At 46.8% G+C, this 17,293-nt stretch overlaps 2 protein-coding genes across 3 annotated transcripts; one reads left to right on the forward strand and one right to left on the reverse strand.

Moving 5' to 3' along the window:
• Positions 1-308: 308 nt before the first annotated feature.
• Positions 309-3,253, reverse strand: LOC100836334 (DNA-directed RNA polymerase V subunit 7). Of its 2 annotated transcripts, XM_010233380.3 has the most exons (3): positions 3,110-3,220; positions 2,158-2,225; positions 309-1,012 (listed from the first exon to the last, which is right to left on the reverse strand). In XM_010233380.3, the coding sequence occupies exon 3, from the start codon at positions 1,000-1,002 to the stop codon at positions 475-477; it is 528 nt and encodes a 175-aa protein (XP_010231682.1). In that variant the 5' UTR covers positions 1,003-1,012; positions 2,158-2,225; positions 3,110-3,220; the 3' UTR covers positions 309-474. The 2 variants fall into 2 exon arrangements, with proteins under 2 accessions (XP_010231682.1, XP_003568883.1); XM_003568835.4 differs by lacking the exon at positions 2,158-2,225 and having other exon boundaries at positions 3,110-3,253.
• Positions 3,254-6,469: 3,216 nt separating this feature from the next.
• On the forward strand, positions 6,470-10,361 carry LOC100836640 (pyrophosphate-energized vacuolar membrane proton pump). The gene is made up of 5 exons (XM_003568836.4): positions 6,470-6,973; positions 7,769-8,312; positions 8,436-8,815; positions 8,917-9,003; positions 9,128-10,361. The coding sequence occupies exons 1-5, from the start codon at positions 6,648-6,650 to the stop codon at positions 10,134-10,136; spliced, it is 2,346 nt and encodes a 781-aa protein (XP_003568884.1). The 5' UTR covers positions 6,470-6,647; the 3' UTR covers positions 10,137-10,361.
• The last annotated feature ends 6,932 nt before the right edge of the window (positions 10,362-17,293 follow it).

A 17,293-nucleotide genomic window follows, 5' to 3' on the forward strand; every position in this document is an offset into this window, starting at 1 on the left:
TTCTGAAATCACAGTTCCAGGACAGGTTGTCTCTTGTGTGCTTATCTTCAAGCAAGCTGCACCAATGCAGCAATGCTGTTGTTTGTTGTATAAGTCATGTTCATACAGATTCTACAGTATGACTAAATGGATTCTGCTATTTTCTAGACAGCCCCTTTGCCTCGGGTTGCGGTTCTGCTATCCATCAAAGACGTTAGCAACTTCAACATTAAAAGAGAGCAATCTTGACAGATTTTGCTTCAAGCAAGATCAATGGGCATATTTAGCAATTCTGTTAAGCAAAATATGACTGGAAACATGCAAGCAAGTGGAATGTAACAAACACATGCAGGCAAGTAGAAAGTGATATGTTAAACTGCTGTCTCGACACAGTACACAGTACACTGATATGTTAAAACATGGAGCCAAATGCCACTGGCATCTAGTGTGATGAGTTACACCTACCATGTGCTATCTCAGTCATCATGAAGCAGCTCACAGTGGCCCGAGAAAATCACCAGCTAGCGTGGCGAGGAGCTGGAACTGGCGATCTGCCTCCATCCAGCGGAAGCCCATGGCCTTGAACCGCAAAACGGTGTCTTTCTCCAGCTTTGAGTGGTCCTTCATGAACATTGGGTTCTCGCCACCTATGTACTTGTAATCGTTCATTGTCTTCTCTGACAGAAAGACGTTTTCTATTGGTCCAGATTTCAGGAACACACCGTGCTTGAGGATCTTCTCCACTGAGCCGACCAAGATCTCACCCTTCATAGGCTTCAGTGTGATGCAGGTGAATGTGACCGGGAAAAGGACATCACCGGTCAGCTCACGGACTTTCCCTTCAGATATCTCCTTCAGCTCATTGACAGCAATGTAGTAACCATGCTCCTTGGAGGCCTTCCTGTTTGCTATGTCCTCCAGAAGACGCACGAGGATAGACTTGCGGAGTAAGAGACCCTTGGAGCTCAGCTGGTCAGGTGAGATCAGTACATTCCAAGACATGTCCGCAAGAAGGAAAACCATGGTTGAGTACCTAGAAAACATTAAATTGATACGAGATATCAGCCTTTTAGTCGTGCAGCAATCCTTCACTGAATATCACAGAGACACATGCTTAAGGGATTACAGTGAAGAAAAAATAAAAATAGCGTTCCTTTGTGATACAGGACATACGATTGCAGAGTTAGTGCTGACAAAGAAACATAAAATTAAATTCAAAGGAACAAATCAAATTGTAAAGAGAAAAAACCATGCCGACCATGTGCTTCTAGTTTCTACAAATGAGTGGGGACATTGTTTGAATCAGCTTTAGTTTTAGTATTAACCATTACATAGAACGTTATTCTACAAAATATTAGCCACGGTACACTAAAAGCTCAAATTTGTTTTGTTTTTACTTCTACACTATATTATATATCAGGAATTTAGAAGTGCTCTAATTGATCACAGTGAAATCACATAATAGCCACGCTACACCGTACCCAACAATTGTAAAAAGAAAGGGAGCTTGTAGTCAATTTTCTATAAAAGTACCCTCCGTTCCTAGATGTAGCGCACATTAGATTTGTTTTTCCCGATATGTAGTTCGTTTTTGTTTTTTACTCACTGACATTCCTTTACATTAACTTGCGAGCCAACTAGCCTCCTTGGCTTTTGGGAGCCTGGCACAGCAGCATACATGCACACACAGAGATTGGCACATACAGATGCATGCAAAACAGCAAGGCCACACTATCATTCGGTAAAAGAAGTGTGGGCCCGGGAGCAGCGCAGAGACGCACAGCTGGGGTGAGAGAGCACAGCGTGGAGGTTTTGCTCGCAGGCTGTTGAACCCATTCAATTGGCACATGATACAAATGGTTTTCAGTGCTCTAATTGATCACAGTAAAAGCAGCACATGCTTTACCAACTCAGCTCCTTAATCGACATAGAAAATGTAAGGGAGTACCGAAACAGTTATTGCTGCACATCCTTGTATTAAATCTTCGCAGAAGCTGAAAAAAAACTATATAATCAAGGGAAACGGCAATACCCATCACACACACACACACACACACACACACAAACAAAACAAACAATTCTGTTCTAGTTGCCAATGGCAATACCCCATTTCACTCGCGCGGCCATAGCCAAGCAATCAAACACATCACACAATTGACATGCACAGCACAGACGTACCAGTTTTGGACCCTGTGTTGCCTGCATCATCGTCACATACAAACATTTGTTCCCGCTAGTCTGCTTGCCTAAACACAGCCCAACACCAGAGCGGACATCATTTTGCAGCGATTCCTTAGATGCGGAAAGGTATCAGAAATTATCAACATCCGAAGGATGCAACTATCAGTACTACTAGCTTTCAGCCATCATAGATGCTAATTCTAACAATGGGATCTAGCCTAAATAAGCAAACAAAAGGGCAGCATGGATTTATGATGGCTACTAACATATCGTGCAGGCCCTGATTAATCTCAGCTTCGTGTCTGCTCAAAAGTTCGTCAGGACAGCATAGCAGGAGTTCTAATGACAACTGAATCAGTAATTCAAGAAAAAGACACGAGTAACTGCAAGCACCTGATTTGCCACACCAGGTAATTTCTCAGGTTACTACACAAACTTCTAGTATCAATAACTAGCAAAGCAAAAAAAGAATTACTGAAAGAGGCACCGAGAACCAGGAAAACTATCCTGAACATCAGAACATGCAACATCATTTCAGTTAGGTTTACTCAACAACACATCAATATGGGCACTTTGCAACAAATTTCAAGTTGTAATCCTGGACAATCTACCACAATTTGTTCCTAGTCTATGCACAACACGGATAACCCATTTTTACCCCGATAATCAGGGAATTGATGTGGTCATCTGTTCTACGGGCTGACTTAAGCGGTGAGTGGGGGTTTAACTAAACCCTCCAAAATTTGGGGGAAAGCGAGATTATTTTCCAGAACAAGCGTCAAGTCATCAAGTTTATTGCGCACACTGAGCGAAGAACAGGAACGGCCGCAGGTCAGGGTGAAAAAGGCAGGAAACCCTAGAACGACGCGCAGGTCGGACATTGGGCACCTGCGCGGCGCCCCAGCAAGATAGGGTTCAGAGGGGGGGGGGGGCAAAGGGGCTTCCATACCTTTGGAGGGAAGGGCGGAAAGGAGCAGACTGCAGAGACCCGAGCTGATCGCCGCTCGCTCCGCAAGAGCGCGGCAGCCTGGTCGTCGAGGAGAGGAGGACGGGGCATTTCCTTTCCGGGTGCGTCGGGAACTCGAGACGCGAGCAATGGAGCATATATGGGCCGGGCCGGGTTTCACGAAGCCCGGCACCAAAATGCCAAACCTGGGCTCCCAGCCCAGTACCTGCTTTTCTAAAAATATAAGCTTTTTTTTTTTACCAATTTGAGCTTTTTTCGGGATTTTGTGCTGAAAACTGGAACCCCCTGGAACCCGAGCATGGCCATGTTATCAGGCTTTCGGGCCGAGCCGCCCATGCTCAATAGGGTACGAAAATTTAGAGAAGATCAAAATACTTCTATATTTCTTTCCGGGATATAGATACTTTGGTTCCCATTTCTCATCATAGTTTTCCTTTTCTTATTGGAATTTCTATCTCGAAGACATGTGTCCGTACTTCTTGAGCCATATAACATGTTATGTTTGTATGCCAATTAGTACCAATCCAATCGGGACACATGGATACAGTTGACATACTAATTTGATCGGGGGAACTATTGTGTCTCAGTCTAGTCTATGAAATGTGCTCTCAACCGCTATGGTTATTACACCGGTTTCCTTTTCATACTGAAATTTCTATCTCCCAGTGCATGTCCTTCTTCACCGACATAATGTATTACGGAGTATGTTATTATTCCAATAAGCACAAACCCGGGATACATGCATACAAGTGACCTACTAATTTGGTCGGGGAAAGCTATTGCATTTCAATCTAGTCTATGCAATGTGCTCTCAACCCTTATGGTTATGACCGACTATATTTTATCATACAGGATACTCAACTACGTGACCGAAGATCATTGGCTCGGGAAACTCTGACGAATAGAAGAATCGCTAGAAACAAGTTCTTAGTTTACAAATATTCAAGTTTCCTTTTATCATTTGAATTTGTATATCCAAGTCAAGTATCCTTACTTCTTCGATCACCATCATAACATACGCAACCCCTGCTTTGTGCTCGTCCGCCCCATACGGACGATTCCACCACGCGACGCCCCACACCTACCACCCTCCCTCCTTATCTCCTCCAGTCTCCCTCGGTATACTCTCACTCCCCGCCTCTCCCCCTCGCCCTCGCATCGCATCGCTACCGTGCTTGCCTCTCCTCCCGCCGTCCGCGCCCTCCTATCATCACTACCGTGCCTGCCTCTCTTCCCGTGGGCGTCCCGTTCTGTGGCGAAGGACGCCGGATCCTTTCCCCATCTCCCCGTGGGCGTCCTGTTCTGTGGCGAAGGACGCCGGATCCTTGCCCCATCTTCCCGTGGGCGTCCCGTTCTGTGGCGAAGGACCCCGGATCCTTTCCCCCTCTTCCCGTGGGAGTCCCGTTCTGTGGTGAAGGATGCCGGATCCTTTCCCCCTCTTCCCGTGGGAGTCCCGTTCTGTGGTGAAGGATGCCGGATCCTTGCCCCAAGGCCTCCTTATGGCTCAGATCCGTGCCACCATGCCATTTATGGCCTAGATCCGTGCTGCGTTGTCTCGTCCTAGCGCGGGAGCATGACCGCCGCCCCTTCTTCCTATGCGCGTCGCGTTTTGGAGGAGGAGGCCGGATCCATCCACCAGGTCTTCCTATGGCCCGGATCCGCATCGTCGGGTCTCCGTATGGCCCAGATCCGCGTCCTCGGGTCTCCCTATGGCCCGGATCCGTGTCGCCGTGCCTTTTATGGCCCGGATCTGTGTCGCGATAGCTCGTTCCAGGGCGGGAGCTTGCCGGAGTGGATCTGCCTCCATGCTGAAAGGAAAGGAGCGCCGGCCACTAGGAAGGCCAAGATCTCCGCGTGCCGCCAAGAAGTGCCGAGGAGTTAACGCCGTCATAAGGTTAGTTTTGTTTTTTTAACTCTGGAAACAATTAATAGTTTAAAATTAAAAGTCGGTAAAATCAAAAGTCAAGAGAGTAAAATTTAAAAGTAGGACAAAAAAGATTTTTTTTTTCTTATACAACCCAAAAATGGGCTAAGCTCCACCAACTAGGCCCGTGTAACATATTATGTTCGTCGTCCAATTTGGACTAACCCGGGTTGGAGAAGCTAGCCATCTCTATCTAGTGTATGAAATGTGATCCGCATAACTATGACCCACTATAATTTAATGGTGTAGATATTTAAACTCTGTTGCTTTGGTAATATGATGGATCAATGCTGTGATATAAATTAGGTGCAATTAACATTGTTCAACCAACACAAACAAAGCCTGTAATGGACAACTTTGCGTCCAACCTGATCGATTTGCATTGAGACACTGCATAAAATCAGTTCTCATTTGAAAATTAAGCGTGAATTGAATTTCATATTAATTTTGCAAAGAGCATACAGAACAATTCTAGCAGAAGTAAAAAAGAGCATCTTCTAAAATGTGTCGTCCTAGGTAGGTTTTTTTTTCTCTTGAGGCCGTCCTAGCTGGATTAGGATGTTAAAAGCACAGTAACTGAACTTTTTTTTCTTTAAAAAAAAAAAATACATTGCACACGCAAAGGCTACCACAATTCCAGAGCCTTCCAGAATTTGTCCCATACAATCACTTTGACACATGTCTTGCCCGAGACACCACCACCTCCCCTGGCATACACCAACTCTCTTAGCTAGCGATGCTTGTATTCATTGAAAGGTGTTTAACAGTTTTTGTTCCCTTCTAGTGTAGATCAGTACTGAGGCAATACACATCTCGACAATCGTTCTACGTACACGCATACACATAACTTTGCGGGCCGAGTAGAGCCACCACGCACCTAATCAAACATTTAACACGCACACGTTAGTAAGTTAATTCTTGGAATAACGTAGAGTATTCTAGAGACGCGCCGCTTTATTTGCATTTTCTTGCGGCGCTACTCCTCGGATACCCCCCTTTTTTTCCCCAGAAACGCATGCCAGCGGGGAGCCGGTGATGATGCATGACAAAGTAAGTTGCAGCGGAATTCGGCCGGAAATAAAGTAATAAGTTGCAGAAAGAAACCAAGGCGCCGCACACGTCAAGCAGCCCGATCGACGGTGGCCGGCGCGCCGCTAGCCAGCTGGTATCCACGGCACCGATGGCCGATTTGGAGCCTGGCGAAAAGATGAGCTGAGCTCCTTTAATGGCGTGTGCGTCTGCGTTGGCTTCTCTCCTTGCTTGCTCACGCGGGCAGAACACGTTTTTTCATCCTGGCCCTCGGTAACTCGTCTAAGGACTGGGATGTAATATTTTTTAAAGAGAGGAGGTTGGTGGAGATTTAGCCAGAGGAGCGGCTATAAATTGGCCGCCGCGGCTCGCAGTTTTGAGCACAGAAGCACACAGCACTCACTGGTCTTCCAGTTCTCGCTTCACTCTCTCACTGTCTTAATTTCCCTTCCGTTTGAGCTCGAGAGCAAACACAAAAAAACACCAAAAAAAGAAGCTTGTTTTTTTGATTAATCAAGCTGTGCTTTTGTGTTTGTGTTTGTGTTTGTGTTTGGGGTTGAATTAACGATGGCTGTTGTGGGCGTTGTGGGGGCTGAGGTGCTGATCCCTCTGGCGGCGCTGATCGGCATCGCCTTTGCCGTTTTCCAGTGGTTTGTTGTGTCCAGGGTGAAAGTCCCCGCCGCCGCCGCCGCCGCCTCTGCCGTTGCCGCTGCCGCTGCCGCCGAGGAGGACGCCGCCAAGGCCCGGCTGAGGACGGCGGAGAGCGAGGTGGCGGAGGTTGTGGAGGATAGTGAAGAAGCCGGCGTCGACTATGGGCGCGTGGAGGCCAAGTGCGCCCAGATCCAGGACGCAATCTCCATCGGCGCCACCTCCTTCCTCCTCACCGAGTACAGGTATACATACATACTTGCTAGCTAGCTTAATTATCTGGATCCCTTTATTGCCATGGCTGTTAATTTGTTGTGTATGTTAATTTCTGCCGATGTTAGCTAGTCACATGCTGCATACTCCGAATGATTGTTAAATTATTCTAGATTTAATTTGTGCATTTTCTAGGATTCTAGATGTGGTTATTTTCACATCTTGTGTACTCCAAATGATTGCTAAATTGTTTTAACGTCTTGTGCTACCTTTAGCAGTAGCCACCCATATCATGACTGTTAAATTATTCTAGATTTGTGTATTATCTAGAATTCTAGATGAGGTTTTTGTGAAATTTAGGTATATGTACTAGTAGTACCTCTTCCAGTAGCCACTAATTGTGATTAATTATTTTCACATCCTGTACTCCAAATGATTGTTATATTATTTTCACATCTTGGTACATATGATTTTTTTTTCAAATCTTGTACTACCTCTAGCAGTAGCAATTAATGGTCGTTGCATATTTTCGTGATTTTGTCAATGCTATGTATTCCTTAAATGATTGTTTAATTATAGATTTGTGCATCATCTAGATGAGTTTTTTCTTCTTCTTTTATATGCTAGTAGTAGCTCTTTCAGTATCATTAACTGTGCTTATTTTCACATCTTGTACCTGAAATGACTGTTAAATTATTTACCCATGGTTGTTGTATATTTTCCTGAATTCGTCAATGCTAGTCAATCGTTGAATTTATAGATCTGTGCATATCATCTAGAATTCTGCTAGACGAGGTTAATTAATCAGCTTCTGTTCAACCTGCAAGGTACCTGGCGGTGTTCACGGCGGCATTCGCGGCGGTGATCTTCGTGTTCCTGGGCTCGGCAGCAAAGTTCAGCACCCAGCCCAGCCCATGCCCGTCAGACCCATCCCGGACCTGCAAGCCCACCCTGGCCAACGCCGGCTTCAGCACGCTGGCGTTTCTCCTGGGCGCGCTCACCTCCGTCATGTCGGGCTACGTGGGCATGCGCGTGGCAACCTACGCCAACGCGCGCACGGCCCTCGAGGCCCGCCGCGGCGTGGGCCTGGCCTTCGTCGTCGCCTTCCGCTCCGGCGCCGCCATGGGCTTCATGCTCGCCTCCAGCGCCCTGCTCGTGCTGTACATCGCCGTGAACCTCTTTGGGGTTTATTATGGGGATGACTGGGAAGGGCTGTATGAGGCCATTACTGGGTACGGGCTTGGCGGGTCTTCCATGGCCCTGTTTGGGAGAGTTGGAGGTGGCATTTACACCAAGGCTGCCGATGTCGGCGCCGATCTCGTCGGCAAGGTCGAGCGCAACATCCCCGAGGACGACCCTCGCAACCCCGCCGTAAGAGCTACAAAACTTTGTACTAAATTCTCGACACTTATTATGAATCGGAAAGAGTACATCAAAATTACATATATACATATACATGTCAAATTTACATTTGATTATGATCTTTTGATGCAGGTGATTGCGGACAACGTTGGGGACAATGTGGGCGACATAGCGGGGATGGGGTCGGACCTGTTCGGATCCTACGCCGAGTCCTCGTGCGCGGCGCTCTTCGTGGCCTCGATTTCTTCGTTCGGAGTGGAGCACAACATGGCGGCCATGATGTACCCGCTGCTCATCAGCGCCATGGGGATTGTTGTGTGCATGGTTACCACCTTTGTGGCCACTGACTTTGTGGAGGTGAAGGAAGTCAGGGATGTCGGGCCGGCGCTCAAGCGGCAGATCCTTGTTTCCACCGTGCTTATGACTGCTGGCATTGCTGCTGTTAGCTTCCTTGTCCTGCCCCACAGATTCACTCTCTTCGATTTCGGCCGTGTCAAGGTCGTCAGGAACTGGTATATACATACAAATCATTTTTTCCTCCTTAAATTGTAGACTAGTAATTTTTTTAAAGTAAACAAATTTTATTCTGATTTTGAAAAATTTGTGAATGCAGGGAGCTTTTCATCTGTGTGTCAGCCGGGCTGTGGGCAGGCCTCATCATCGGCTACGTCACCGAGTACTTCACCAGCAACGCCTACAGGTAATCCCATTCGTTTCAAATAATCAACATTGTTCCAAGTAGATTAGCATGAATTTGGCTGAAATTACCGTAAATCAGCCTGAATTTCAGCTGAAACTAACGAAACAAACGTTGACACCTACAGGCCAGTGCAGTCAGTGGCGAACTCATGCCGAACCGGCGCCGCAACAAACGTGATCTTCGGCCTGGCAGTAGGCTACAAATCAGTAATCATCCCGATCTTCGCCATCGCATCCGCCATCTACGCGAGCTTCCGCCTGGCATCCTCCTACGGCATAGCTCTCTCAGCTCTCGGGATGCTGAGCACGATCGCCACGGGGCTGACCATCGACGCCTACGGGCCCATCAGCGACAACGCCGGCGGCATCGCGGAGATGTCCGGCATGCCGCCCAACGTCCGGGAGCGCACGGACGCGCTCGACGCCGCCGGCAACACGACGGCCGCCATCGGCAAAGGGTTCGCCATCGGGTCCGCCGCGCTGGTTTCTCTCGCGCTGTTCGGCGCCTACGTGAGCCGCGCCGGCGTGCGCGCCGTGGACGCGCTCAGCCCCAAGGTGTACGTGGGCTTGCTCGTCGGCGCCATGCTCCCCTACTGGTTCTCCGCCATGACCATGCGGAGCGTCGGGAGCGCCGCGCTCAAGATGGTGGAGGAGGTCAGGCGGCAGTTCGAGGTGATCCCGGGGTTAATGGAGGGGAACGCCGTGCCGGACTATGCGACGTGCGTCAAGATCTCGACGGACGCTTCGTTGAGGGAGATGGTGGCGCCGGGGGCGCTGGTGGTGCTCAGCCCGCTTGTGGCCGGGACGCTGTTTGGGACCGAGGCTCTCGCCGGGCTGCTGGCCGGCGCGCTCGTGTCCGGCGTCCAGGTGGCGATATCGGCGTCCAACAGCGGTGGCGCATGGGACAATGCGAAGAAGTATATTGAGGCTGGAGCTTCGGAGAAGGCGAGGGCGTTGGGGCCGAAAGGTTCCGACGCTCATAAGGCGGCGGTCATCGGAGACACCATTGGGGATCCCCTCAAGGACACCTCCGGACCGTCGCTTAATATTCTTATTAAGCTTATGGCCGTCGAGGCGCTGGTCTTTGCGCCGTTCTTCGCTGCCCATGGCGGCGTAGTGTTCAACCACCTCTGAGTTTTGAGGTGTGTTTCCGGCCGCCGGCGTTAGTGACCCAGCCCTTTTAGGAACTAGTTTTAATAAATAAGACAAATCGTCTCTGGGCTGGGAGCGACTCGATCCTGTGTGTCAGCCGGCTGGTTGTGTTTTAATTTTCCAATTTCAGACATTTTGTCATGATAGTGCTGCCGCAGCAGACTCTCTTAAATCCTAATGTAATGCAGCATTTCATGATTTGGTTCATCGAGCATCATAAGTTAGTAGCCCGTCGTGCCAGTGCTACCTGATTGTTTTTCAGTTCGACCTTTTAAGTACACTAGCCTGCGGTTGGGCGTCGGATAGCTAAATTTACACTTGAAGTGCCAGCACTACAAGCAAACAAATCTCGGGTGGGTAATATACGTAGGGAACGAAGTACTCCCTCTATTCCTTTCCAGGTCTCCAAAACGTCAAATGAAATGGAGCAGAGGTAGTACTTTGAAGAACAAACATATACACAACTATGTAGAACACACACCAGAAGAAGAAAAAATCATTGATATGCCTAACAAGTACTCCTTCCATGCAGGTTTACAAGGCCTCTTCTGAAAAATTGTATAACTGAAGCATGGTGAAAAAAAAAGAGAATAAATATGGATCTCATGTTGAAAATATTAGTACTAATTAAGATGAAAACGCTGGTATCAAAGCAAAACAGTAACACCAAGGCAAAACTGACAAGATGCATGCAAGCGAATAAATGTTGAAGTGGAAACGAAGGAAATTGAAGTATACAGTTAATAGAGGAAAATGAAAAGGAGGCCTTGTAATCTTGAATTTCTAAAATTTGGAGAATGACCTTCTAAACCCGAATTGAGGAGTATACGGGAAGGAAATTTGAACCTTTGGTTAAACAACATACACTACAGTTTAACAAACTTACCGGGGTACAAGGCAAGCTCGGAGTCCAGATAACTTCACCAACATGCCGTTATAGAAAGCACTAACACCAGAATTAGTTAGTGACCCTGGCAAAAATTTGAAGTCCCAAATTAAAACACAGAACAATGCAGTCGCTAACTCCCCTTGTCAATTAGAAATGGTCTGTAAACTTCTAGGAACCACGATCCCTGCACATAACCTTTCAATACTCCCACATATTATGTGACGTTACCACATAAGTCATTCCTTATATTCCACAAACTCCATAGCATAATAAAAACATTCCACCAACAAGAATTCCTTTGGAAGGTAACTTCCAAAAAAATTGAGAATATTCAGCAACAAAATCCCCATAAAAACTTGGCAATATATCATACAACCAAAGACTAAGTGACGACTAGTTTCGCTTTACTGCAGAATAAGGAGACATTAATTGTAAACGAGCCTGTGTTTATTTTGATGTCTTCTTCCTAACTTATTTTTTGACAAGGACCCAAACAAATATGTGAATCCTGTGAGGCATGTTCATCTATCATAAATCAAGACAATGCTATAATTATTTAATTGAAAACCAAGATGAGTGTGACAATTTCCTCGAATTGATCTGCTACTATGAACAATACCAATGAAACAGGACTAGTCGCTCCAAAGATCGTAGTCCCAATACACCCAACATCCAAAACCCAACTCTTCCCACCCCAATCAAACGGCTAGGAAGATGTTTGTGTCCTCATTAACAATACGGGAGATGAAAAATATAGAATACTAACCCCTAATTTGTGTCGAGAACCAATTGATTCCACAAGAAAACATAGATCAGAGAACAAATCAGATCATGTGCTTCCGATCCAACCAAAGCAAAAATAAATCTCTCGCAATCTTTGAAAATTGATCCACATAACAAATCGAGGTCTGGTTGGCCGAAGATAAAGTTCAACTGAATCGAAGTAGTCTTCTAGTAAAAGAGCGGAAATATACCTCCCCCTCGAGAAACTCAACCTCAAGCTAGACAACAACAGCCAGAGATTGTGGGTTCGGAAGGAAAGATAAGGGAAGCGCCATCGCGGGGAGGTCTCATACTAGGGTGTCATGCCCCGGGAGGTGGCTCGTGATGAACCATCGGAGAATCTCGTTGTAAGAGAGAAATGAACGGGAGGAAGGGGAATGGTCTAGGAGGTTGGTTGAGAGCTGATATGATAGATCAATAGAGTGGTGATTTGTGGGCCAGTCAATTAGGCTTACCAAATATTGAAATATAGTCGAACACAAAAAGGAAATGGGGAATATCGCAGTGCACCAAAAAGTCTTTCCTCCATGACATCCCATAATTAAAAAGTCTGTTTTGGAATGTTAAATATTTCCCTCGTCATGTTTGAATTTTCAACAAAAGAGCAGAAAGGTCATCTCAAAAGAATTGAAACCTTGAAAGCTAGTGGGGGTTGTAGCTGTGTACATGACGTCAATATGTTTTTCTTAACTCTCTCTCTCTGTTGCTTTCGTAAAGTGTACTTTTTAATATATATTTTTACGGGATTGCTTTGGTAAGTGTAAGTTTAGCTATCTGGGAGCCCGACCGTAGGCTAGTGTACTAAGGTTGAATCTGAAAACCAAATTTCAAAGACTGTCAATGTAGCAAAGCATGAAATACTGTATTACATGACGACTTACAAGTCTGCAGCAGCACTCTTATTTTAGTCTGAAATTTGGAAATTTAAACCACGCTACAAAGTCACTCCCAATCTAGAGGCGATTTATTGACTTTCCTAAAGGGGATGGGTCACTAGGCCAACGGCCGAAACACACCTCAAATTCATAGGTGATTAAAGATGACGCTGCCATGGGCCGTGAATAAGGCCGCGAATACGAGGGCCTCGATGGCCATGAGCTTGATAAGGATATTAAGCGAAGGACCTGAGGTCTCCTTGAGCGGGTCTCCAATGGTGTCGCCGACCACCGCCGCCTTATGTGCGCCGGCCGGAGCCGTTGGGACCGGGCGCCATGGCCTGGTATGACGCACCGGCCTCGATGTACTTATTCGCGTTGTCCCACTCCCCTCGACTGTTCGACGCGGAGATAACCACCTGCACCCCCGGACACCAGCGGCCCAACGAGCAGCCCCGCCAGCGCCTCCGTCGCAATCGACTCCCGACGACGAGCCGGCTGAGCACCACTAGCACTGGTGGAGTGGTGGTGCTTAGCCCGCTGGTTGCCAGGACGCTGTTCGGGACGAAGGGGCTCGCCGGGTTGCTCGCGGGCACGATCGTGTTCGGGGTCCAGGTGGCCATTTCTGCGTCGAACAGCGGCTGCAGGGCGTGGGACAACGCCAAAAAGTACTTGAGGCCGGGGCTTCGGAGCAGGCTAGGGCGGTCGGGCCTAAGGGCTCCGACGCGTACATGGTGGCAGTCATCGGCGATACCATATACGGCTATACCTAAAATGAAGAGACCACTTTCTCTCATTTGCAAATTAAACATCTGGTCACAACAATTTTATCACAAGGACTCAAGCGAAGAAATGATTTTCAAGCATCCACAATGTGTTATCTCTCTGGCTAGCATATAAATGTAGAGAATATGATCAACCAATCTCAGTACAGTTTGTTGATGAGAAATGGGATCATTGCCTTGAACACGTACTGCAAGTGAGTTTCCAAAATAATAATTAGCACATCGTGTAGGAAAGCATGAAGAACAACCATTCATCTGGCATAATTAAGAACAATATCTGGTTGTCTCCGAAATTACATTGGCATAATGAAATAGAGAAGAAGCATATACTACAGGGCCGGACAGGCAAATAGCAGAAGAATATGTTTGCACACAAGTGGTAAGTCAGCTCCTCGTCGACCAAAATCCACACATGCCGTGCCATTAGACAATCAATCGGCGAGTGCTTACTGTAGAATCTTGAGATGCATGGCATAAGGGATCATGCCCTGATTATTCCCATGGCATCGGACGGCGAGTAGGCACTGTTGGGGGAATCGCTCGCTGGACATGGGCTACGAACCGGCCCAGCCTATTAACAAATTTGTCCGAATTTTCTGGTGAAGCAGCGGTCCAGTCAAAGAGCTCTAAGGCTGCTGCATTTTGTTGTCTTTTAATAATCAATTAATGGATTTTTGAATCTAGAAATCTTGCTTCAAAATGTATCTGTAGTGCAGACAGTGACAACTGAAATGAGCCAAACAGGACGTTAATAATACTTGAAAATAACATCGACCAACACTAGAGATTAGTTTTGAGGCTTCAATAGACAGCTTTGATGCCGCTTTTATTCTCTCAACTTTTTCCGTGGGTGTTAATGACCTGAGAATACTCATTGCTCCCGTATCAGAACAGTTTAATAACTCCGAGAAAAACAGTTTAATAAACTCCCATCTAATGAAAATATTCATCTCTAGTAATGGTCATTTTACACCCCCATTGTATTCAATTGTTTTGACGTGATTTGTTCTTTATGCATTGCCATAGTTATACTCTATCCACGGAAAAATGTAGAGCATATCAATTTTGTCAAAGTCAACTTTTTGAGATTTCACTAAGTTTGTAGGAGAAAATATCAACACATCTACCATTCTAACCCAATATCAAGAGAAAAATGATTGCGTTAGATATTTACTTCCTCTGTCCTCTTATAGCGGTCCTCTTATAGCGCGGGTATGCACACATTTCAAAATTTTAACTTTGGTCACTAGTTAGACAAATAATACGTAGTTATGTGTCACAGAAACTGTATCATTGTATTCATATTCGATAAAAGTTTTCAGCGGTACGATTCTTATACTCATAACATAGTACATACATACTACCTCTATTCCATAATTCTTGTCAGAATTTTGCTTGTATCTGGACACTTCTTAGAAATAGATACATCCAATTTCATTCGTCACTGTCTGCACAGATACGTGCCATCCAACCTCCCTCGGATGAGGATATAGCCATGTTTGGTGTAAGTCCTAGCACTAAAGAAGGGTATGACGTCAGCAAATTCAACTGGTTCTGTGTTGTACTGCTATTTGTACAAGCTCTATGCATGCCGAACACCTGGTAGTGAGTATAATTTCCCTTATTGGATAATTATACGATGAGCTGTTTCATGAGACCCCATAATAAATATGGGCCATCCATTTGTGAAAATTCAGTGGTCCACGTCGTAGTATACTGTTGTGATCAAAACAATAGCATATGTGTTCTGATTGATAAAGTAGAGCAGTATAGAGGGCAGTTTGAGAACATAGCTCATCCCCTTTGGGCCGCACAGCCGGTCCAGCCAACTGAGCCACCGTCCCATTTTAATCTCCATTGTCTTCTTCCCTGCTCCCACGCAGCTGCTGCTATGTCTTGGGTTTCAGCCGTCGCTGCTAAGTCTAGACGTTACATACTGCATCCATGTATGATGTTGAGTAAATTTCACAAAACCACACTTATTGGGGCTAGAGTTTCAACAGGCCACAGTTATGACTAATAGTCTCACAAAATCACACTTTTTCGGGCAGATCTTCTCACAGAACCCAAATCAGGTACTTAAGAGCATTTGACAGTGTTCTGACAAGTGGGACCCACATGTCGAATGCCAGGATCGAATCGGGATTTTCCGGTTAGACAGAAGAGCTTCACGGGGTGTCAGGGCAAAAGCTACACCTCCGGCCGTGAAGGTGTTCTGGGCCAGGATTGGATCGTAACATGCACCTCCGGAATTGGAGGTCGCTCTGGCCGTGAACTTCTTTTGCGTATCCACGGCCATATGCTCGTGAATATGTTCAGAAAAAATATGTTCAGAAAGTACCAAAGGTGTAGGTTATTTTGATACATATCATTTCCACCTTTAGCTTGATGGCCATTCCTGGTGATCGGCTAGCAAACTGGCCGGGATTGATTCGGCAAAAGAATATACGGTCCAGGTTAAATCTAGCTTCTCGAAAAAAAATACTTACTTCAACAAAAGAATTACTCAGCAATACAATGTCATGTTGGACATTTCATCCTTCAACTACACCCCGTTCCTTAGCAACCTCTAGTCATCATGGCTACAATATCTACTGCCACGTGTGCCTTGCAGACAGGGGCATTTATTCTCCTCGTTCTTTTTACCTATCGCCAATTGATCCTCAGCATAGATCGGTCTCCTCGTCCCAATAAGATTTGAGTAGCACGAGCCTGTGCAAGAGTCTACTCTAAGGTCGATATGTATAGTCAGACGTGAGAGATCATCGAAGCAAGACAATATATATGATGTCCATAGTCAGATCTTCACCAGCAAAAAAACACGAAAATGTGTGTTCTTCTTAAGCTTTTTTACGGTACCTGTACTCAAAAACAAATAGTAGAGTACCAAACAAATCTGGCCGTCCATATGTAAAGACGAATTAGACAATTTAAAAGGTATAATTGTCTTTTCACCCTCCGATCTGGTTGAAATAGTAAAAAAAAATCTGATCGATTTGGGAGGCCTGTCGCGCCGCCGTCGCCGTGCTGGTCTCCGGACAACTGTTGCGCCGCCTCGTCTACGGCCGACCATTCCACCTCTCATCTCCGGCCAACCGTCGTGCCGCCCCGTCTCGGGTCGCTCGGGCAGCTGCTGCTCCATCTCTTTAATTCTCTCGCTCTCTGCTCCATGCGTCATTGGCATCGCAAAGCAACATCCAGCGCTCCAGCGCATCGCAAGGAGCAGCCCACCCGTCCCTTGCAGGCTGGCGTCGAGCAGCGCGGCCTGCTCGCCGATGTCGGAGGTCATCCACAGCTCGCACTGCACGTCGGACCCGCTGGTTCGTCCTGGCACACGTAGAAGCTAACGACGAAGGAGGAGGCGCAGAAGGCCAGGTCGCTGGGTGCGTCAGCACCAGCGATGTCATCTCGATTGTCCAGTTGAAGCCGGCACGCGGCCAGTCGAGCGGGAGCGTCATCTGCTCCTTCGGCGTACTCGCGGCTCCGCGGCCTCGTCCGCTCCGCCGGCTCGGCGGCTGGAATGGCGGCGGCTGGGTTAGCCGGCGGCGGAGTAAAAATACGCAGGGATGTGAAAAAACAAACTGCCATCGGACAATTACGATTTTGCCTCCGAATTGAGTTACTCCGGTGGTTTTGACTCGGTCGAGACAAATGAACGGCTTATATTAAATTTGGGGTACCGTAAAAGTGCTCTTTTTCTACTGGTTCTTTAGATGGGTCTGAGAGGCATCCGGAATGCACGCGGCAGCCAGGGGAGTCGAGTAAGCTGTCATTTTTATCACAAGCGGCCATTATTGTCTATCATAT

The sequence above is a fragment of the Brachypodium distachyon genome, chromosome 2, assembly GCF_000005505.3.
Source record: "Brachypodium distachyon strain Bd21 chromosome 2, Brachypodium_distachyon_v3.0, whole genome shotgun sequence".
NCBI classification, from domain to species: Eukaryota; Viridiplantae; Streptophyta; class Magnoliopsida; order Poales; family Poaceae; genus Brachypodium; species Brachypodium distachyon.